This window comes from Vulpes vulpes, chromosome 4 (assembly GCF_048418805.1).
Source record: "Vulpes vulpes isolate BD-2025 chromosome 4, VulVul3, whole genome shotgun sequence".
NCBI classification, from domain to species: Eukaryota; Metazoa; Chordata; class Mammalia; order Carnivora; family Canidae; genus Vulpes; species Vulpes vulpes.
In genome coordinates, this window is record NC_132783.1 from 48575115 (window position 1) to 48599997 (window position 24883).

Genomic DNA, 24883 nt, shown 5'->3' on the forward strand with positions numbered 1-24883 from the left:
TTTCAAAAAAGTAAAAAACAAACAAACAAAAAAAATCCATGTAAGCAAGCAATAAGCATTAATAACTCTGGACACCACCAGGGCAAAATAAGCCCAGGAAGGAGAGGTGCCCATAATTTAAATTATGCCCTCACATCCAAAGGCTGGATTAAGGAAGTTCATCCTACATCAAAAGTAGTTTCAAGCAACCATGGCTGAAGAATGCCTGATGGCTGTGAGATGGTTTCAAGATCCTAAAGAGGAAAGATATTTTTAAAAATTTGTACAAAGTTCTAGTATCACCCACTTATCACCCAACACTCCTTCAACACATTTTTACCTACTACATGCCAGTCACTGCTTTGAGCAATGGTGAATAGGAAAAAGTCTCTGTTCATGAGGGTCTTACCTAATAAGGCAGACACAAATATATATAACATCACATTAAATACTAATAAACACTATATAGAAAAATACAGAAAAGTAAAGCTGGTGGCGTGCGGGGGGGGGGGGGGGGGGGGCTGTTGCTATTCCAGAGAGTGTGATCAGGAGAAGGCCCTCTAAAGATAGTAAATATTTCACTAAGCTAAGAGTCATATGCACATGTCAGCAGGAAGGGTCTTGGAGGCAGAAGAAGAAAAGGGAAAGATTGCACTGTGCTTGGCATATTTAAGAAAAAGTGTGGTTGTGGCACAGTAATTGAGAGAGTAGCAGTAAATAAAATCTTAATTCATATTGGTAAAATGAAAAGGGTTAAGCTAAAAGAGTCATTACAAGTAATTTTTACAATTTCCATCCTATTTAAGAAATAGGTGATTTAGACCTGATTTAGACCCTAACACTCTATTGAGTGTTAGAGCATTATTACACAATGGCAGAAGTTGGCATACGATAATAAAGGAAGTAAGGTCAAAATCATATCCCACCAATGATTCCCTAATCTCTGTATCTAGTCTGGATCCTGAACCAGCTTCAGTTTCATACCCTGTATACAGGCCCAAGCTCTAACACTCAATTCAGAATTCCCCATCCCTATGTTAAGTTGCCTTAGGTCCTCTCTAACATGCTAAATTGGAGACAGGTCATTTAATTCTTATTTGAATTTTTAAAGGCATGCCCAATGGGTTAGGATGGGTACTTTATACCTATTCTGATGTACAAAACTACCACTTTTTTCAATTACCTAAATTAAAATTCTTATTTCTCTCATTCCTCCCACATTTCATTGTAAAACTCTGCCCTTTCTTTGAAATTTCTCATCTTTTTTCTCCACCTCTACCATTATTTCTACTTCCTAAGTGAATTCTCTCCCTTCAAAACTTACCCTCTAACAAAGTACAGTACTGAAGACTGCTAGACCGAGGTTTTTTTTTTTTTTAACAAAACTGTTTCATCATTTTACCCTTCTGAGAAGGCTTTAATGGATCTCCAGTAACTAAATGTAAAATCAAAACTTAGTCTTTGTTTTCAAGATTCTCCCAAATTCACAGTATCGTCTACAATCATCTTTTCTTACAGCATAGCTCTCTATTCCTAGTAGGATGAATTCTCACCACTTGTAGTCATATTTCCCAATGTTATTAAGACTAACCATGTGATTCCTAAAGACAATCTCAGTTTATAAGAGAAATTTACATAAAAGGAAAAAAAATCCCAGTAAAGATGAATAAAATCTCCTTAAATAGGAAAAAAAAAAAAAAAGGTACAGCAGGATCTTCTGATTGGAAGAGACAATTAAGAATTTCACATTACTGAGACTCCCTGGGTGGCTCAGCAGTTTAGCGCCTGCCCTGTGCCTTGGGCCCAGGGCGTGATCCTGGAGTCCCAGGATTGAGTCCCATGTCAGGCTCCCTGCATGGAGCCTGCTTTTTTCCCTCTACCTGTGTCTCTGCCTCTCTCTGTGTGTCTTTCATGAATAAATAAAATCTTAAAAAAAAAAAAAAAAAAAGAATTTCACATTACTAAAATTGACAAATATTCCATTGAGTTCCAGTTTACAAAGTGCTTTTTATTCTACATCTGAAAAAAATATTAATCTCAGATTTTAAGTAATGTGTCCAATGTTCCATTTAACTAAAATGATGCAGCAGACTCCTATGGACTTCACATCCCATGCCTACACATTGGCCTTGCCAGCCCTCTTTAACTACATAAGAAACAGATTCTTATATTTACTGTTAAAATATTAAAATACCTGGATGTCTGCACATTAACCACAGCATGTTATGCAAAGTAATCACCTATCAAAAGAATGAACAAAGAGCCATCAGTCCTAAGCTTCAGTGGTTCCCCACAGAATCTGGACAGGTTCAGAACCTTTCATACAAAGCCTTGCAAAATTATGACTCCTCATTACCACATAATTCAACCTATCAAATCAGTCCGTCATGTTCCAATTACCGCCAATGATTTTTTAAATGTTATTCAAATGACAGCATGTAGGGAGTCTGCCATCACTACTGCCGTTACAGTTAAATAGGAGACTAGCTAATAAGATGCCAAGGATAATGACATATGTATTACCAATCCTGTCAGGGCCACATCGATATAAAAGCTGCTTGGGATAAACTGAGTTTTGAAAAAAGAAAAAAGGTACCACTAAAATAAACATTAAAATAAAAGTTGTAATATTCCTTCCACCCTTTATTAGAAACTGCATAATATAAACAATTAAAAGTTTATACTCAGGAACTAGACTGCTTGGATTTGAGTTCCAGTTCTATCAGATTCCTCACAACTTAACCTCTCTGGGTCTCATTCTGCAAAATGTGGATGATAACTTACAGGACTGCTGTGCAAATTAAATGAGAGAACGTGAAGCACTCAAAACAGTGCCTAAAACATAAGAAGAGTTCAAATATATCCTGTTAACTGTTCAAAGAACATAGACTAAAATGGAAATGCTAATTTTTGGCTTCCTCTCAAATCTCATGGTCTGTGACAATCTGATGAAGAGGTAAAAATGGTTCATTCAACCTTGAAGAATACCAATTATTCATTTGCACACCGGTCTCCAGGAAGTCAAGTGCTAGCAAAATCTGAATGTGATCTGCTCTTCATTTGTTCAGAGGTTGTCTTCAGGCACCTTAAGTCTGGTTCATATTAAGTCAGTAATATTTTTTTTGGAAAAATACTGCAATGAATGTAAACACCTGGCCAAATAATAGACTCAAAGTCTACATCATTGGACTGAATCACCCAGTTTTTCTTTCAGTCGCAACTATTCTAACCTAAGGATGACCTAAATTCAGATATCACCTTCCATCACTGGGTCATATTCCAAGGACTCATTTAAAACTGGAGAAGCTGGGGATCCTTGGGTGGCTCAGCGGTTTAGCGCCTGCCTTAGGCCCAGGACCTGATCCTGGAGATCCGGGATCGAGTCCCGCGTCGGGCTCCCTGCATGGAGCCTGCTTCTCTCTCTCTGCCTGTGTCTCTGCCTCTCTGTGTGTGTGTGTGTCTATCATGAACAAATAAATAAGTAAATCTTTAAAAAAAAAAAAAAAACTGAAGAAGCTATAGATGCTCAGTTGATGGTACATGGTGCCTACGGCAGCCACAAAATGATATTTTAAAAGGTAAGGTGGAAGACACTGTATCAAAATGATATCGAGAGCAAATACTAGAATCTCTTCTGCCTTTCATCTTTTAAAAAAAATACCTCTTGGTGTTACATCAATCTGCAACATTGTAACTCACCTGTTTTTTCAGTAATATCTGAATCAGGTGTGCCTGCCCTGCTAACTTCAGCATTCTCCTCTTCGGCACTAAGAGAAATGGGTGAAGAAGGGCCAGGCTGGGAGGGCTGAGGGGCTGCTTCAGGCACTTCCTCAATCTTACTCCTTTTCTCAAAGCGAAAACGGTCCAAGTTGAAAAGATTCATATTGGTAGAAACCACCACCCTGTGGAATTAGGAGCTTTTAAGTGGACTATCTGCAGGAAAGACAAATAAACAAATAAAGAGAGGCCAAGAAGACGATACGAAATACAAAGCCTCAGCAGGTCATTCCCAAGGCAGTGAAGAGCACGCAAACATGCCAGCGGCTCAGAAGGGCTGTTATGGCTGCGCCTCATTGTTAGGCCACAGCAACCAGAAGGTGGACGGGGATATCTTTTTAAAAATTTCCATTGCTCTTCCTACTCCCCTCGGTCGCCCCGCTCCCCGCCCCGCCCCGCCTCCCTCGAACCACACGCTGACCCTCGTGCAACCTCCTCTTACCCCAGCACGCGCAGGCACGTTCCCCGCTCTAACCCCCCTGCGGGCCGCGCGCCCGCCCACAGCGAGAGGCTCCCGGCACTACGGCGCTCCCCGCCTCGCGAAAGGACGTGCCGGGGCCCGCGCCTCGATACTGCGGGGACACAAAGGGGCCAAAGGAGGGGAGCGGCGGAGGCCGAGCTGGCGGGCACCCGCCCGGAAGTTGACGCGGCGCGATCCCAGCTGAGAGGAAGCTGATAGGATCAGGAAAGCACGGGGAGGGCTCGGAGGTGGGGAGTGTGCGGCGGCATCTCTTTCCAAGCTCCCGCGCTCGCCCTCTCTGTCCTCAGTACTTACAGGCTTGCAGGCTCGATGCGATGTAACAAAGGTGGAAACAAAAAAAATAATTCCTGGCGAGGGGCGACGGTAGCCGGGCCGGGACCTCCCAAAACACCACGGAGAGCCCAAACGAGCGCGCGGTGATGACGCAACACGCAGCCTGGGCTTTTTTTTTTTTTTTTTTTTTCCTTCTTCCCCAGCGACGCGCGAGCGGAAGATGTCTCGGCGCGCGCTGTTGCCATGGTTACTCGTACCCGCCTCTACGCCTGGGAAGCGCGCTTAGGGCCTGTGTCTCCAGGTTGCCGAGACAGTGGTAACGTGGAACAATAATACAACGTAATAATAACAAATCGTACAACGTTCGACATACTGTAACATAATATTCTGTGTGATGTATAGAAGTGTGATGGTAACATTGTGCTACATGTTTTACGTGAATAATCTCAACCCTTACAAGAAGCCTGTTTTTTGTTTTTTTTTTTTTTTTTTACATAATTAGGAAACTGGGGCCTGCAGATCTTAAATAGTGAGGTAGATGCAAACTGTTGAGCTTCAGAGCGTATGAACTGCCTCCCCACTGTTGGCTGGATTGTTCTTACAGTGGAATGGGACAATTCACCTATCTTGATGGAAATACTTCCTTAAGAGCATTTTACCCTTTTTTGTCCTAGCATTAGGCTAAACAAGATTCTGTGTTTTGATTCGATTCTCTGGCTGGCGTTTCCTTTAAAGAGAAATGTCTGCAAATCGTCGTTCTACCACAAATACTGGTCACTGTAAACTTGAATTCGCTTTCTATCATATAGATCAGTGTTCTGGACCATATGATTGTATGAACCCACAGTGTTACCAAATGCGGGCACGTTAAAGAATTGAGCGTCTAGACCCATAAAATTCAGGATCAAAGCCTGAACAATTGTGATGTCGTTATACCTTTTTTTGATGTTCCTGTGAAATGCACCAGCTTTATGAATGCTTGTTACCTGATGGGATTAAAGAATGTATCAACATACATAGTAAATTATTTTTGGCGGCAGAGAATATTTGCTCTAAGAGCTGCTCTCGGCAACTTTCAAAGATGCAATACAGTATTCACTATAGTCACCCACCATTCGGTACGTGTAATTTTAAAAAAGAATATTTGCTTTATAGTCAGAGAGATCTAACATTGAAAATGGATTCCACTAGCTGAATGACTTTGGGCAAATTGTATTTAACCTCTATAAGCCTTAGTTTCCTTATCTTTTAAATGTGGTTGATGATACCATTGACCTCTTCAGGTAATTTTCTGCAACCCACTGTTAACCCCTTGACGTTTTACAGCTGGGGCAAGAATGAAAATGGAGACCCATGCATCATATGTATGAATATTGAAATGTAAATAGAGTTAACAAAAATGTAAAAATAAAATATATTTTATTGTACTATTTTGAAAATGACCTGGAAAGCCAGGTTGAATTTAGAATTCCTGTATTAGACAGAATGGGGATGGTTCGAGAAAAATTGGTTGGTGCCTGTATCCTGCCTTCCCTGTATCATGTTCTCCCATTCAGTTTGATACCATTGTGCTTGTGTATATGGACACCAGCTCAAATGCCTAACTATGACCCCACCTAGGGTTTCTATATTGTTAAAAAAAAAAAAGACTGTTTTGTTAAATATGGATTTTATATAAATAATACTTTTTTAGTGTAAATATGTACCATGCAATATTCAGAACCTGCTCATATTAAAATTTATTTATCTGTTTGAAATTCAAATTCAACGTGGTACCCTGTATTTTGTCCACTGCTTTGTCACCTCTTGGGCCTAGGAGCTTTTTTACTACTGTTGGGTCAAAGTATTTAGATACTGGAAGCACTGTTGGCCCTCACCAGAAGCACCTGGGTAAAGCCACTCAGCCTTCTTGGAGCTGTGTGAACAGATTTCAAAGACCAAGTACTCAAATGCATTGTCTAAAATTGAAGACAGATTCAAAATGAACCTGTCTTTTTGGCCCCACAGATTCCTTGCTCTTTGGGGTTTGGTATAGCAGGAAATAAGCCAGATTGTGTTCTGTAAAGCAGTAGGTGCAGTGCATGAACAACTCTTGCCCAGTTCAAAGGGTGGGATGGTTCTGTAGCATTCGCTGACCTGGGAGAATTAGAATTTTCCATGTTTGGGATTTTGTCTGATTGTGGATCAAAAGGTTAAGGGAGTATATAACAAAATATACAGATTGCCTTAACAAAGTACTATAGACTGGATGGGTTACACACAGAAATTTAATTTTCTCATAGCCCCGAAGGCTGGAAGTCTGATATCAAGGGGTTGGCAGCGTTGCCTTCTGAGGACCATGAGGGAAGGATCTGCTTTAAGCCTCTCTCGTTGGCTATATTCTCCCTGTGTCTTTGTGTAATTTTCCCTCTGTACTTGTGACTAAATTTTACAATTTAAAATGACCACATCTAAAAAAAAATAAAAATAAATTTTAAAAAATTACCACATTTTAACTTAATTACATCTTTAAAGCCCCTATTTCTAAGTATAGTCACATTTTGAGATACTGGAGGTTAAGACTTCAACATATGAAAGGGGGGGCATAATTCAGCATGTATCAGGGAATAAGAGGGTGGAAGAATTTTCTATATGAACCTAAAATCTTCTGGAATGATAGCAGGAATTGGGACTAAAACTAGTTCTCTGATTTTTCTTCCTTCTGACCCTCAGTATGGTCATTCTCCAAAAGTCAATCCTTAGTGTCCTGTTTGTCTCACTCTACTCTTTCCTGGAGTGCACTAATTATAGTGGTGACTAAATGTATTTGTCAAATCTTACTCAATTGTAGACTTAAAAAAGCTTAATTTTACTAAGTTATGACTCAATAAACCTAACAAATTTTTTTAAAGTGACTACAAACATTTAATTGTTGATAAGGAAGACATTTTGAAAACTGCTTCTCCCCCTAGAATGAAGAGGAAAAAGATGAAGAGATGCAATCAGTAAGATTTAAAGAAATGGTAAATATAGGATACAGAGGACTGAGGAGCAAACTTTGATGAATTTAGTCAAAGAACAAAATTCACACAAAATGGGCCGAATAAATAATGAAAATATATGATAGATAATGTTCATGAGCTCTCATTAGTCTACAAATGAAAATATTCATGAGATTCAAGACAAAAGCAATTGAAGAAGAGTAGACACTAGAAATGTCCTAAAGAATTTTTTTTTAATTTCAAGAATTAAAAAAAAGTCTTGCAAATATTTTTTCCCCCAGAAAGAACATACAGCCTACAAAGTGACAAAGAAAATCAGTAAAAAACTTGTTCAATAAACTAAATGCCAGAAGATAATGATGATACAACTACAAAGATCTGGAGAGAAAAGGCTATGACTCGGTAACTTTTTAGGTTATGTATGTTATTTATGGATTTTAAAAATTGCAAACTTTTAAATCCTTGAAAATATATCTTCATTAAAGTGTTCCTAAAAACATAAATCTAGGTGATAGGGTCAAGAATGAGAATTTCAAGAATGTGGAATTCATGGTATGAAAGTGTTCTGTTTAGACTAACACAATTAATAATTATAAGTATGATGTATTCATCGACATTTTGTTGCATAACAACCACAAAATTTTAGTTGCATAAAACAATAAACTTGATTGGCTAAGGTGGTTCAACTTTGGGCTACAATGTCTGTCTGAACGTAGTAGATGCTAAATAAATATGTTAATGAAAAAATACTAACAACTATATAAGATGCCTAGGTATACAGATAACCTCAAATTTTAAAATAAGCTTAGTGTCTTCACTAAGCATGGAAAAACAACATAAACTGCAATTAAATTTTTTTAAATTTTTTATGTAAGCTCTATATCCAGCATAATGCTTGAAATCACAAGATCAAGTTGCATGTTCCACCAATTGATTCACCCAGGTACCCCTTAAACCAGAGTTTAAAAAGAAAACCCTCAGGAAAGAGGTGATACAACTCAGGAAGGGAAGTAAAGGAAAGGGAAAAAAAATATTTAAGAGATGAAGATTAAACTAAATGTAACATGTTGATAAATAAACATAACAGATAATGCCTGAAGAAAAAAAGAAGTGAAATGGGAAAAAAATAAAACTTAAAAATAGGAATGTAAACAGATTTCAAGAGAAAATAATAAATGTTGACTATAAGCAAAGAAGATCCAACATAATTATAATAGGAATCACTACAGAAGAAAACCAAAACAAAATAAAAGTGTGGAAGAAATAACTAAAAACTATAATTCAGAAAACATTTCCTGAAAATTATGAAGATTTGAAACCATATATTGGAAGAGCACATCATTTACCTTAGAATATCAACCTAGATGGCCAACACCAAGACCTCTTCTAGTAGAATTTAGACTTAAAAAAACTTTTAATTCCTTGAACATTTAGACAAAAATAAGGGTCTATAAGGGAAAGAATATTATATCACCATCACAGTTTTAACAGCAAGTCTTTATTATGAAAGAAAATGGAATACTGTATATAGGAGGCTCAAAGAAATAAACTGTGATCCAAGGATTTTATATTGAGCAAAACTGCTTTTTCAAATATAAAGGCACAGATAGACTTTTAACATCATACAAGAACTCTGTGGATATTATTCTCATGAGCACTCCTACAGAATTTATTAGAGTATGAATTTAATAAAACCGGAATATCTACGGTACCAATGATGAAAGGATATTGAGCATTAGCTATATGGTTATTTGTAGAACAAAGACAATAAGAGGTTTAAAAGGAAAAGAGTAGCATATAATGGTTATATGACCTATCAGTGCACACCTCTTAAAATTGGAAGTGAATGGTAGGAAAATATGAAAAAGTATTTTTAAAATTTTCAGCAAATGTGTTGGAGTATGTATATTAGTATTGTTATTCTGAAACTTCTGTGTGTACATTTCTGGATAAAGCAAATAACTCTATTATATCCTGTTTCTTTGGAACACAGGATTTTCAAGTAAAAGAAAAGAGATACAGATGTATTAGAAAGAGATTAGAGTGCAAATCCTAGAATGCAGAGTGGTCTTTTATTTGAACTGGTAATATCTGTAGTAACCTATAAGGTTAGATACACACACATACATACACACACTTCTTGGAAAAAGAGCAGATGCTGTCCTAGGACAGGAAATGTACAGGATGAGCCTGGAATATCTTCCTATACCAAAAGCAAGAAAGTTATCAAAGACCACTAATATCATGTCAAAAAGATTCAGAAGCTAATTTAAGAAGTTCCTACTACTGGCCAAAGATGAACTAGTTTGAACTTGCATAATATTAAAAATTATAATTATTTGAAAGCCATCAACTATGTTTAAATACATGAGTTCTTTATGATATTTTTAAAAAAACTAGTTGTTTTTAGAAGGAAAAGATAATTCATTATTATGAAAACTGGTAAGTGTAGGAAAAGAATCAAGCTTTCACATTGCTTTTACTCTGGAGGGTTCTACTAGGTAACCAAACAAATGAAGGAAAGTTTGACTTTATAGAAGTATTCCAACTAATAAATGAAAAATAAATGATAAAACTTGAATCACTCAGCAAGCCTGGCCTAAATTACTGACCTACAAAATAATAAAAACAGCTACTATTTTGAATTAGTAAAATTGGGAATTAGTTGGTTATGCAGTAATAGATAATAATTGGAACATATCCAAATATTTTCCTACATATTTGTCTCAACTATACTGCTTCTTCCAGTTAGAAGTAAAATGTTACTCTTTTCCTGTCCCCAAATACCTAGACTCAGAAACTATCTGGAAATATTAGGCTCATTGCCTGTTCACTTCAAGTTTGGAGTAGCTGAGTCTAGAAATCAACATTTAATACCTTGTTTGTCCTCATACTTTCTCTCTGGCTTCTTTGCCAAAGGAATTATTTCCCACAATAGTATTTAATTTGTCTTTCTCAGTAGCAGAATTGAAATTAAAAGCACCTCTTTTTAGAAATATATGCTTAGTTACAGAAAAGCATTAACATTTCTAATTTGTATAAGGAGATTCAATGGGGTAATTAAGATAAAGTTCTTCGAATAATAGACTATAATGTAGAATTTTGTCAGCAGGACTTCTCAAATGTGACTAAGCTTTCAGAAATAAATGATTACTCCAAGCATCCCTATGAGGGTAGAATTAATCTTTTAAATTAAAATAAATATTGATGTATGAGTACTGTGATGGTTACTTTTATGTTTCGATTTGACTGGACTAAGGGATGCCTATTTAGCTGGTAAAACATATTTCTAAGTTTGTCTCTGAGAGTGTTTTTTGGAAGAGTTTAGCATTTGAATTGGTAGACTAAAGGAGATTGCCCTCACAAATGTGGGCAGACATCACCTAATTCTTTAAAGATGTGAATAGAGGGGAGAAAAAAAGGTAGAAGGGCAAATTCACCCTCTGATTGACCTGGGACATCCACCTTCTCTTGCCTTTGAGCTTATTCTCGAGTCTTGGGACTTAGGTCTCAGACTGGAAGTACACCACCAGCTTTCCTAGACCTCCACCTTGTAGAGAGACTTCTTAGCCTCTAAAGTTGAGTAAGCCAATCCCTCATAATACATCTCTTTCAGTATACGAATATATATCCTACCAATTGTTTCTCCATAGACCCCTGACTGATACAACTGTCAAAATGTTTTTAATTACTTGTTAGCTTTGAAATAGATCCAATGAAAATGTTTTATAGAAAGCCTCAAATTTCTTCATTCAATAGGAGGAAAGACTTTGTGGAAATTTTTTAATTTCTTTGTGTTTTATATTTACTAAAATAAAACCATGGAGCAATTCAAGGAAAGAGAAACTTCCAAATTTGAATTAAGTAAGAAACCGAACAAAATAATAAATAGCAACAGAGATTAAAAATAGGATTTGCAAGCCAGGATCCATTCTTAACTTGATTTTTAAAAAATGTAAACCACACCTAGCTGGTAATGGAAACTTGTGTAAACTAATCTTACCTCCTACACACAAATATGAAATGGAAAACGCAAGATACCAAGTCATAAAAGTAAGGAGATTTTCCTTCCTTGGTAACAATATTAAGATAAATTTTTTTTTCCAGTCTGTAAGAAAATGCTTCTTTTCCCAGAGTAATAATTCTTAATTTGGTGAGGTAGAGGGAGTAGTCATTAAACTCTTTTGAAAAATCTGCCTTTTAAAAAGTGATGGAGGGATGCCTGTGTGGCATAGTTGTTTAAGCATCTGACTCTTGATTTTGACAGGTCATGATCTCAGAGTCTTTAGAACAAGCCCTGTGTGGGGCTTCATACTGGGCAGGGAGCCTGCTTAAGATTCTCTCTCCACCTCTCCTTCTGCCCCAACCCCATCCTTGCACACACATGCTCACCTGGTGCTCGTCACAACAATTGTACTCCTTAATCCCCATCACCTATTTAACCCATTCACCCATCCACTTCCCCTTGTAACCATTAGCTTGTTCTCTATAGTTAAAAGTCTATTTCTTGGTCTTCCTCTCTCTCTTCCCTTTGTTTTGTTTCTTAAATTCCATGTATAAATGAAATCATATGGTATTTTTCTTTCTCTGACTGACTTACTTCACTTAAGATAATACTCTCTAGCTCTATCCATGCTGTTCCAAATGGCAAGATTTTGTTATTGTTTATGGCTGAGTAATATTCCATTGTGTGTGTGTGTGTGTGTGTGTGTGTGTGTAACCACCTCTTCTTTATTCATTCATCAGTCGATGGATACTTGGGCTCTTTCCATAATTTGGTTATTGTAAATAATGCTACCATAAACATTATACTCATCTATCCCTTTGAATTAGAATTTTTTGTATTCTTTGGGTAAATACCTAGTAGTGGATTGTAGGGTAGCTCTATTTTTAACTTTTTAAGGAACCTCCATACCGTTTTCCAGAATGATTGTACCTGTTTGCAATCCCACTAATACTGTAAGAGGGTTCCTTTTTCTCCACATCCTTGCCAATACTTGTTGTTTCTTGTGTTTTTTATTTTAGCTATTCTGACAGATGTGAAGTAATTCTCATTGTAGTTTTGATTTGTATTTCCCTGATGATCAGCGATGTTGAACAACTTTTCATATGCCTGTTGACTATCTGTATGTTTTCTTTGTGAACATGTCTATTCATGTCTTTTGCCATTTCTTAATTGAATTATTTAATTTTTGGTATTGAATTTTATAAGTTCTTTATATATTTTGGATACTAACCATTTATCAGATATGTCATTTGCAAATATCTTCCCCCATTCCAAAGATTACCTTTTAGTTTTGTTGATTGTTTCCTGTGCAGTTTTTTTATTTTGATGAAGTCCCAATGGTTTATTTTTCCTTTTGTTTTCCTTGCCTCAGAAGATATATCTAGAAAGAAGTTGTTATGGCTAATGTCAAAGAGGTTACTACTGTCTGTGTTCTTCCCTAGGATTTAAATTGTTTTGTGTCTCCAATTCACTCTTTAATTGAATTTGAATTTATTTTTGTGTATGTGAATTCACACACATGTGAATGTGTAAGGTGTATGAAAGTCCAGCTTCATTCTTTTGCATATTCTTGTCCAGTTTTCACAACACCATTTGTTGAAGACGTTGTCTTTTTTCCCTTTGGATATTCTTTCCTGCTTTGTTGAAGATTAATTGACCATATACATATGGGTCCATTTCTGGTTTTTCTATTGTTTTATTGATCTGTGTGTCTATTTTTGTGCCAGTACCATACTGCCTTGATCACTAGAGCTGTGTAATATAATTTGAAGTCTGAAATTGTGCTTCCAGCTTTGCTTTTTTTTTTTTTTCAAGACTAATTTGGGTATTCAGGGTTTTTTGTGGTGATAAAATACATAAGCCTTTATCAACAATAGCCAAACTATGGAAAGAGCTCAAGTGCCCATCAACTGATGAATGAATAAAGAAGATGGGATATATATACACACTGGAATATTACTCGGCCATCAATAAGAATGAAATCTTGCCATTTACAGCAATGTGGATGGAGCTGGAGTATATTATGCTAAGTGAAATAAGTCAGTTAGAGAGAGACAATAACCATTTGATTTCACTCATATGTAGAATTTAGGAAACAAAACAGAGAGGTGTATGGAAAGGGGGAAAAAAGAGAGAAAGTGAGGGGGAAGACAAACTAGAAGAGACTCTTAATGATAGAGAATAAACCATAGGTTGATGGAGGATGGTAGATGGGGAATGGGCTAGATGGGTGACGGGAATTAAGGAAGGCATTTGTTAGGATGAGCACTGTGAGTTATATATAAGTGATGAATCACTAAATTTTACTCCTAAAACCAATATTATACTGTATGTTAACTAAGTAGAATTAAAAAAAAATATTTGGAAGGAAAAAAAAGTTTGTGGAAAACTGATTAAACTCCCAAATATTAATTTTAAAATATATTTTTGGAATTAAAAAAGACTCTATTATCCTGAAGTAAATAAATAAATAGCTTTATGAAGTAAAGCTGAAGTAAATAAATAAATAGCTTTATGAAGTAAAGCTATTTCTGGAATAGTTTGGTCAGAAAATTTTTATTCTCCAATTTAGTATAGAGTTTTATTTTACTAAATATTAAAATTACTTTTATTAAAAAGACATAATGCTTGATTTTCAATAATTTCCCATTAAAGAAAAAAATCTTATGTTGTATCTTTTTTCTTGTTTGATTATTTTTATCCTATTTTTTTCTCTTCTTCTTTTTCTGGTTAATTATGTCTTAAAATTGTCAGGATACTCTTAACTAGAAACTTGAGTTCACACACACAAGCATACAACTTTACACAGTTTCCTCATGACATGATGTGGTCATCATTTTATCATTTTCTACACCTACAATATCAGGATGGTGCTTGATACTTTGAATCATTCAATTCAGACATCCAGTCCAAATTAACCAAATTTCTACTTGTGTCATCTCATTTTTTTGTAGTAATGCTTGCTTTGAAATTATTCTTTTATATCTGCCATTCTGCAAATATCATTTTTCACCATATGTTTAATTCAAGCTATATCATTATAATCAGTTCTTTATATAAATCTTTTCTTGAATTGGTCTTTACAAAGATTTTTCAAAAGAAAGTTACTCTTTTTCCTTCAGCCATTACAAATTCCACAAACACTTAACATAATTCAAAATTCCTACTTCCAGATCTACTTAGACTTAGTCAAAACACAATTCTGAGGATAAATTTCATTTTCACATTTTACATTGTTGTGCAATATTTGTTTCTGTGGACTATTCCTACTTAGTTATTTGATAATATTATAAATGCTTTACATTTTACATATCTGTATTCTTTTTTTTTTCATATCTGTATTCATGAAAGTAGAAGCATTACTGAACCAGAGACATAGACTTCAATAAATAATCATGGATGATATATTTATAGTCATCTATAAGTACAATGAATTCTTCATAAGAAAGCAATTTCAAAATTACAAAGTTATTATGAAATTAAAGACACCTGATCCCACCACTTCTGTTGATTAGTGGTGTGAAATTCTTTCAATTTTCTCATCTGTGATGTAGGGAAAATAGTAACCACACTAAAGTGTTTCTGTGAAATAAATTTGAAATAATTTATGCTTCGGCAGGGCCTGGCATATAGCTAATAGCAAGTATATATGGTTTTTAAAGTGAAATTCAACTCGTTTCGGCGTTAGACTTCCAGTAAACAAATTATGTGAAAAATCGTTTTTAATTAAAATTACCCTCATAAATTCAGTAAATCAATAATAAATTACAGAGTACATAGATTTATTATATTATGTAACTCTTATTTATTTAATTAATCATTAGTGTATACCTACATTGTGACAAAGATTATGAGAAGTGATGTGAGATATAAGAATGAACAAGTCTGATGTGATTCCTTTCCTCAGAGGGCTTAATTTCTGTCAGGAAGACAACCATTAATTACAAAATAGTACAAATTATTCTTTGATAGTGAAAGTATAGAGTGCTAGAGGGGCTTTTTATGATTTTGGTGGAGGAAGCCAGGGAGAAAGTGACAGCTAAGTCATGAAGGAGGAGTAGAAGTAAAGCAGCAAAGGAGATAAAGTTATGACAAGGATAGAAATGGCTGAAGTCCTATGAAGGTCATGTAAGGGAGTTTGTTTTTAATCTTCAGGGAAGAGGAAAGGATTAAAGGTTTTTAAGCAGTTATGGACTCTGGCGTTGTATAAAGACTGAATTGGAATACAATAAGACTAAAGTTTTATCTTTACAAAAGAATGACAGCTAAGGAATGCAGAGGAATGATGACATTAGAAAATCACTTCTGTACATTCTTCAAATAATAATTTAGGGAAGAATCATTAATGGATGATGGTAAAGTGAATGGGTGAAAGGACGGCAAGGAACAGGATAATCACAAGATATTCAAGTTTTTGTCCTACAGATGATTTAGTAATTACAAAGCAAAGTATGTAGCCTTACAATGGAGAGATTTTGTGAACTTGACATTATGTGCTTAAGGTAATGCAATAGGAAGTTGTTATGGGCTGAATTATATTTCCCCAAAATTCATATGTTGACATTCTAAGCCTCAGTATTTCAGATTGTGACTGTATTTGGAGATGGGGCCTCTAAAGAAGTAGTTAAGATAAAGTGAGGTCAGATGGGTGGACCTCATCAGTACAATACTTGTCCTTATAAGAAGTAGAGATGAGTGCACAGATTCACTCAGAGGAAAGAGCATGTAAAGACAGGAAAAAGATGGGATAAGCAACTCAAGGAAAGATGCCTGCAGAAGGAACCAACCTTGACGGACTAGGAAAACCCAAGGCCCACCTTGTCCTATGGACACAACTAGGTAACGCTCAAATCAGTGTAAATAACCCAGAAAATGACCAAAAGACTGGCAGAAGAACTAAATGCAAAGAAAAGATCACACTGAAGAGGATAGGAAGGGCAGAGGCATAGTTGGGAACTAAACAGAAAATGAAACTGTATGCTAGATGGAGGGACAAGAGCGTTGTACAGAGGAGAGAGAGAAACAGACCCTTACACCAGAGAGTCCACATGGGGAAGATGAATCCCCCTAACATTTGGCTTTGAAGACCAAAGGGGCTGGGACACCTGGGTGTCTCAGTGATTGAGCAATGGCCTTTGGCTCAGCACATGACCCTGGAGTCCCCGGGGTCAAGTCCCACATTGGGCTCCTTGTGGAGAGCTTGCTTCTCTCTCTGCCTATGTCTCTGTGTATCTCATGAATAAATAAATAAAATCTAAAACAAAAAAACAAAAAAACAAAAAAAACAAAGGGGCTGAATTTTGTGAGTTCACACAACCAGTGGGACTTACAACCTAAAACTTTAAAAAAAAATTTGCCCTGAGAGGCATAAAAAACAAACAAACAAACCAAAAAGAGCAGCAGGAACAACAAAATCAGAGGGCTTAGCTCTGGGAGAGCCAGAAAAGCAAGAGAAAACTGAGTCCTCACCTTTAACGGACAGCACAACTAAAAGCAAGCAGAGATATGGCATAGGAGCAGCAGTTTGAAAAACACCTGAAAAATATCAGAGGAGAATTCTTTATTAATCTCAGAAGATGTCTAAAAGGGCAGAAATTAATGGGAGACTTGTCCAGGAACAAAGGAGCTGGCAGGTGCCATTTCCCTTCCCCACTCCCCACCCCCCAGTGTAAACACACAGCCACCTGTGGGATCCAACAAGATGTTGACACTCACTACCTAACTTCCTTACACTGTACAAGCCACTCCCCACCCTCCACATTTCTGTGAATCTGCGCCTTCCAATCAAGATTGTCACAGTCCCCATGGATACAGATCCCCTCTTGCAGAGGATGGGCATGCAAACCTGGCTAACACTGCATATTCTACCCCTGTGCACTTTGCAGATCTGCTTCCTCCAATACACTTTTGGCCAGAGCCCATCCAAAGCAGTGCTTCAAGTCTGGCAATGTGCAGACAGCCCTGACAGAAGCCTGCACTACTCTAAAGTGACGCCTGTTTCAAGTAGAAGGAAAAATAACCACACTAGTCAGACTGTGCCCGCAGCAGTGGACTGAGGCAAACAGCTGGTTTGACTGCAGGCCCCACCCACTAATGAAAGCTTCTCCAGAGATAACACAGAGAAGTGCCCTGCATTTTGGTGTTATTGCATCTCTGGCAAATGCCTGGTCTAACTTAATTCAAGCCCCAGACTGGTCCATTAATACCACAGGGACCAAATACTGCCCACAACAGACAAAGAAAGCCACTGCAGATGACTAAACTAATGGAAAAAATGGCGAAGACACAACAATAGGGTAAGCAACTCATATAGGAGACACCCCTGAAGTACCAGGTTCTGGTGAAGAGGGGAGGCTGCACTGCATGACGCTAGAGGACCTCTTTTTCATAAGGCCACTACTTTCAAGAGTAGATGTAGCTTACTTTTCTAACACAGAAAACAGATGCAGAGAGTTAGACAAAATGCAGAGACAGAGGGATATGTCCCAATGAACAAACAGGACAAAAATCACAGCAAGAGATCTAAGTGAAACAGAGGTAAATAGTATGCCTGATAGAGAATTTGAAGTAATGATCATAAAAATATTCATTGGACTTTAGAAAAGAGTGGAAGACATCAGTGAGAGACTTCTAACAAATTGATAGAAACATAAAAAAAAAAAAACAGAGATGAAGAACTCAATAAATGAAAATAAATATACACTAAGTGGAATAAATAGTAGACTAGAGGAAGTAGAAGACTGGATCAGTGACCTGGAGGACAGAGCAATGGAAAGCAATCAATCTCAACAGGTGTGAGAAAAAAAATAATGTAAAATGAGAATAGCTTAAAGGAACTCAGTAAACCAGAGCATTATAACCTTCTCATTATAGTGAACTCATAAGGATAAGAAAGAGAAAAGGGGACAGATAATTTATTTGAAGAATTAAACGCTGAAAACATACTGAATCGACGGGATGGAAACAGAAATTTCAGATCTGCGAGGCAGAAGGATTCCTCAACAAAATCAACCTGAAGAGGACTATACCAAAACAGATAGTAACTAAAATGGCAAAAAGTAGTGATAAAAAGAGAATGTTAAAAGCAGCAAGGGAAAAGAATGTATTTACATACAAAGGCACAAACCCCCAAACTCCTGCATAAGACAGCTGATTTTTCAACAGAAACTTTGTAGGCCAAGTAAGAGTGGCACAATATATTCAAAGTGCTTAAAGGAAAAAAATCTGCAAGAATATTCTACCTAGCAGGATTATCATTCAAAATAGAGGGACAGATAAAGAGTTGCCCAAACAGAAGCTAAAGGAGTTCATGACCACTAAGTCAGCCCTATAAGAAATGTTAAAGGGGACTCTTTGAATGGAAAGTAAACACCATAAGTAAGAGTAAAAAAGTAGGAAGCACAAAAGCAGTAAAAGTAGGTATATTTATAAAAATCAGTCAGGGGAGTTATAAAATAAAAAGATATAAAGTATGACACCTTATACCTAAAATGTTGAGGAGCAAAGAATGGGTTCAAACTTACACAACCATCAACTTAACATGTACTGCTGTATGCAGAAGATGTTATATACAAATTGAATGGTAACACAAATCAAAAACCAGTAATAAATATGAAAAAAAGACAGGGAAAGGAATCCAAATATATCACCAAAGAAAGCCAACTAATTGTGACAGAAAAGAGCAAGGGAAGAAAGGAACAGAGATAAACTATAAAAGCAACCATTAAAATAAGCAACAAAATTGCAATGAGTACATACCTATCAATAATTACTTTGAATGTAAGTGGACTAAACACTCCTAACAAAAAACATAAGATGACAAAATAGATTAAAAGGAAAACAAGGCCCATCTAAATGCCACTTACAAGAGACTCATTTCAGACATAAAACTCATGCAGCTTGAAAGTAAAGCATGGAGAAGCATTTAGCATCCACACAAATGGATTTGAAAAAGAAAGCCAGGGCAGCAGTGTTATATTGGACAAAATAGACTTTATTTTACATATTTTTAATTTTTAAAATAATTTTTGAGGGGGTTCAGAAAGGACGAGGGAGAGAGAGAATCATAAGTAGGCTCCATGCCCAGTATGCAGTTGATCTCACAACCCTGAGATCATGACCTGAGCCAAAACCATGAATTAGACGCTTAACTGACTGAGCCCCCCAGGAACCCCAGACAAAATAGACTTTAAAATAAGACTGTCACAAGAGACAAGAAACTATATAAGCATAAAAGTGATAATCCAACAATAAGATATAATACTTATAAATATTTATGTACCTAGCATGGTAGTACCCAACTATATAAAGTGATTAATAACAAACATAAAGGAACTAATTGATAGTACAACAATAGTAGTGGACTTTAACACCCCACTTACATCAATGAACAGATCATCTATTTTTCACAGAACTAAAATAAATGTAAAATTTATACAGAACCACAGAAGACCCTGAATAGCCAAAACAATATTGAAAAAAGTAAAAACTGGAGATATCACTATTCCAAATTTCAAATTATACTATAAAGTTATAGTAATCAAAACAGTACAGTACTGGCACAAAGTAAACACATGGATAAATGGCACAGAATAGAAAGTCCTAGAAGAAACCCATGATTTAATTAATCATGAGGTCAATTAATCCTCATGAAAAGTAGCAAGAATGTGTAGTGTGGGGAAAAGTCTTCAGTAAATGGTGTTGGGAAAACTAGACAGCACGCAAAGGAATGAAACTGGATCACTTTCTTATACCATACAAAAAAATAAACTCAAAGTGGATTAAGAACCAAAATGTGAGACTTGAAACCAAAAAATTCTAGAAGAGAGCATCAGTAGTATGTATCAGTCATAGCAACATTTTTTAAGATATATCTCCTGAGACAAGGAAAACAAAAGCAAAAATCAACTATTGGGACTATATCAAAATAAAAACCTTCTGCAAGGCAAAGGGAACAATAAGAAAGGCAGCAAAAAGCCAAATAATCCAATTAAAAATGGCCAAAAGATAGAACAGACATTTCTCCAAAGAAGATATACAGATATCCAACAGACACATGAAAAGATGCTCAGCATCATTAATCATTGGGGAAATGCAAATCAAAACCATAATCAAAACCACATCACACATCACACTAAATCAAAAATACAAGAAAAAACAAGTGTTGGTAAGGATGTGGAGAAAAAGGAACCCTTGTGCCGATTAGCAGCCACTATGTAAAACAGTATGGAGTTTCCTCAAAAAAATAAAAATAGAAATTACCATATGATCTACTAATCTTAGTACCTTGTATTTACTCAAAGAATATGAAAGCACTAATTCCAAAGGATATATGCACCCCTATGTTTATTGCAGGATTATTGATAATAGCCAAATTTTGGAAGCAGCCCAAGTGTCCATCAACATATGAGCGGATAATGAGGATATATATGTGTGTGTATATGTGTGTATACATATATATATATAATGAAATATTATTCAGCCATAAAAAAGGTTGAAATCTTGCCCTTTGCAACAGCATGGATGAATCTAGGGAGTAAAATGCTAAGCAAAACAAGTCAGTCAAAGAAAGACAAATACCATATGATTTCACCCATACATAGAATTTAAGAAACAAAACAAAGGGAAAAAAGAGACAAAAAACCAGACTCTCAACTATAGAGAACAAACAGATGGAGATGGTTGCCGTGGGGAGGTGGGTGGGGGGATGGGGAACATAGGTGAAGGGGATGAAGAGCATATTTATCTTTATGAGCACTGAGTAATATACAGAATTGTTGAATCACTATATTGTACATGTGGAACTAATACAACACTGTATGTAAATTATACCAGAATTAAAAAAAAAAAAAATAAGCCACCTAGTCTGTGTACTTTGTTATGGCAGCCCTAGAAAACTAATACAGAACTAATTACAAACCTTTGTAAATATGCTTGGCAAAAAACCTTTAAAATAGTCTAGTTAGGTCTCTACCTTGCTTTCAATCTACAGGAAATACAGGAGCCATAAGATTAAGGAAACAATCAGAAAAATCAGGAGCAGGACATTTTATGACAACTGACCTGGACTGTCAAGTAGGCTTGTAAAACAAAACAAAACAATGTTGAGAGGGGGTATTCTAAATGAAAAAAATTAAAGAAATCTAATAACTAAATGCAATATGTAAATATTGATTGGATCCTAAATAGGAGAAGGAAGATATTTTCATATTGTTAACATATTTTTGGAACAATTAAGGGAATTTGAATATGAATTATTATATATTACATTACATAATATCATGGAATTATTAATTTTTTGTGTAATGATGATACTATGCTTATTAGGATAATATTATCAGGAAATTCATGTTGAGGGCAGCCCGGGTGGCTCAGCAGTTTAGCACCGCATTCAGCCCAGGGTGTGGATCCTGGAGACCTGGGATCGAGTCCCACGTCAGGCTCCCTGCATGGAGCCTGCTTCTCCCTCTTCCTGTGTCTGTGCCTCTCTCTCTCTGTGTCTCTCATAAATATATAAATAAAATCTTTTTAAAAAATCTTTAAAAAAAAAGGAAATTCATGCTGAAACATTTGGGGTAAAAATGTCTGCAAATTACTTTCAGAGTTCAGAGAGAAAAATTTACAAATGTGTAGAGAGGAAGAAAGACACAGAACAAATGTAGCAAAAATGTTAACTGGTGAATCTAAGTGAGATATATGTAGGAACTAAGTATATTATTTTTTATACATTTAGAGTAAGAATTTGGGCAGCCTGGGTGGCTCAGTGGTTTAGTGCTGCCTTCAGCCCAGGGCATGATCCTGGAGACCCAGAATCAGGTCCTACGTTGGGCTCCCTGCATGGAGTCTGCTTCTCCCTCTGCCAGTGTCTCTGCCTATCTTTCTCTCTGTGTCTCTCATGAATAAATAAATAAAATCTTTTAAAAAAATAAAAGAATTTGAAGAGAGAAGATAAAAGTCTGAAGGCCTACTGAACTTCAGGTAGGATGTTGTAATATTCCAAATGTGAAGTGACCATGATTTAGACCAGAGTTTTGATAGTGGAGACAGAGAAAAAAGAATAGATTTTGAAACAAAATTATGAAGTTGAATTGCCAGGATTTGTTGATAGCTTCACATGTGGTGAGGGGAGTTGACCAGAAGAGGGGAGAATTCTGGAATGGACAATGATATAAATGTTGGTTCCCTTGAGATAGGGAAGGAGGAGAAGGAGGAGGAGGAGGAAGTGTGGGGGAGAACCAGTCTGAGGAAGATGGTGAAAACAACGTTGGATAATAATAATCACTGGTCAGGATTTCTAGACCTATAAAGTTCTGATGATAACCACAACATAGTGAGGCCTGCATGAAAAGCCACCCATTGTTCCTTGGGTGACATTTCAGTGTAGTTGACAATTGTAAAACAAGAACTATCTTAGACACTCACAAATACATTACACATATAGTCTTTACGCAGTCCAATGAAATAATTATTTGGCATATTTTTTTTATCTGAGTCTTAGTTCCTCATTGTAAAACAGGGATAAGACTTAGTCATATTATAATAAACTTCAGAAAAGCAGGGATTGTATTGTGTCCCAGGTGCCTACTATAATATCTAGCTGTATAGTGAGTTCTTAATAAATGTATGTTTAATTAAATACATCTCTGAAATTTCCCCATGTTCACTTTTCATTCTACCAATAAACAAGCTTGTGCTATGACTAGTCACAAAAACAAAGTTATTGATTTGTCCATGCCCTAAGATAAGAATTCAGGATAAAAATAATAGAACATATTATGTTTATAAAAGACAGATATCATTTCACTTAATCTTAACTATACTCATGAAGATGTTATTTGTACATATTATAAATGAAAAAATTGACTCTTGGAAAGATTAAATGATAATAACTCAGCCCATGTTTTAGCTGATAAGCAGAACTGGAAAACAGACATGGGCCAAACCTGCCCTACAGGTGCTATAGAAAATGCTGACTTTAAAAAAATTGAGCAAGAAGAAATGAAACAACTGTGAACTTTATGTGATCTCAGACATTGCTCCAGGTAATGTACAATGATACTCTATACAGGTTTAAAGTTTCACTTTTAATTTTAGGATTGTGCCTTTTCTGAGCAGAGACTGAAATGCAAGAGGGGTGAGATGGGTGCTGTGTGTTCATACCTGCATAGGTATATATTGTCTTTCACTGGTAATTAGAAGTAGTAAACATTTATATTTATGTCTTAAGAGAAACCCAGTCTTTATGAAGCAAAGGTAAGTTAGTAATCTATCATAACTCTAACTCAACATCAGTTTAATTTATTGTAAGTTTACCATGATGTGGGATACCTGGGTTGCTCAGTGGTTTAGCGCCTGCCTTTGGCCCAGGGCATGATCCTGGGGTCCCAGGATCAAGTCCCACATTGGGCACCCTGCATAGCGCTTGCTTCTCCCTCTGCCTGTATCTCTGCCTCTCTGTGTGTGTGTGTGTCTCTCATGAATAAATGAATAAAATATTTTTTTAAAAAAAGATTACCATGATGTTAAAAGTGTGTAAAGTTAACTCTCTAGACAGATAATCTTAAAACATATGTAAGAAGATCAGAAATCTAATGTGATAAAATACAGTGTAGACAAAATATAAGTTTTACATACGCAGAGTTTGGCTTCATTTGAAATTTCTATAGTACCCTTGCTCTCTTCTCTTAATATCAACATAAGATATTTCCGAGACTGACTGCAAAGTACTTTTGAGTTAGAGTACTAGGAAGGATTACTTGATAGTATGTTAGAATCAATACTAAAGTTGTCACTGAAAAATAGATATTGAGCACTTTTCTACTTAGGTAGATGATAAAGAATAATTTCAGAATTCCTAGAAATATCTTTGTTCTAAAAATCTTACTGGCTTACCTAAAATGCCCAGCAATCAGGTTTTATTTGTGCTAAGCATTGCTTTGGTTTTAGATGGTGCTTAAAAAAACTAAGCATATAAAGAAAATTAAATCTCAGGTAAATATAGCAATGTGTCTTGCATTTATTCATGTCCAATTCCTTATTTTTTAAAAAGATTTTACTTATTTATTCATGACAGAGAGAGAGGCAGAGACAGAGGGAGAAGCAGGCTCCACGCAGGGAGCCTGATATGGGACTTGATCCTGGAACTCCAGGATCTTGGCCTAAGCTAAGGCAGATGCTCAACCGCTGAGCCACCCAGGTGTCCCACCATTTCCTTATTCTTATATAGTTTTTATAATACATGTTTATTTTGAGGTATAATTTATATACAGTATAAAATACCACTTTTAGGTGTATAGTTCAATGACTTTTGACAAATATATGTGGTCATTTTGTTTTGTTTTGTTTTGTTTTGTTTGGGCGGGGCCTGAGTGGGGGGCGGGGCCTGGG

The 24883-nt window shown here is 36.1% G+C and overlaps 1 protein-coding gene across 8 annotated transcripts in view; it reads right to left on the reverse strand.

Annotated features, from left to right (window-relative positions):
- SMARCAD1 (SNF2 related chromatin remodeling ATPase with DExD box 1) overlaps window positions 1-4683 on the reverse strand; it is a 77385-nt gene extending 72702 nt beyond the window's left edge. For 2 of the 8 annotated variants that reach the window (XM_072755649.1, XM_026015599.2), the window contains exons 1-2: window positions 4532-4657; window positions 3679-3881 (exon numbers count right to left, since the gene is read on the reverse strand). In XM_072755649.1, the coding sequence (XP_072611750.1) occupies window positions 3679-3862 (184 nt within the window). In that variant the 5' untranslated portion in view covers window positions 3863-3881; window positions 4532-4657. Of the gene's footprint in view, window positions 1-3678; window positions 3913-4198 lie in introns of all 8 variants that reach the window. The other 6 variants (XM_026015598.2, XM_072755648.1, XM_026015597.2 and 3 more) reach the window with 6 other exon arrangements.
- Between the last annotated feature and the right edge of the window lie 20200 nt (window positions 4684-24883).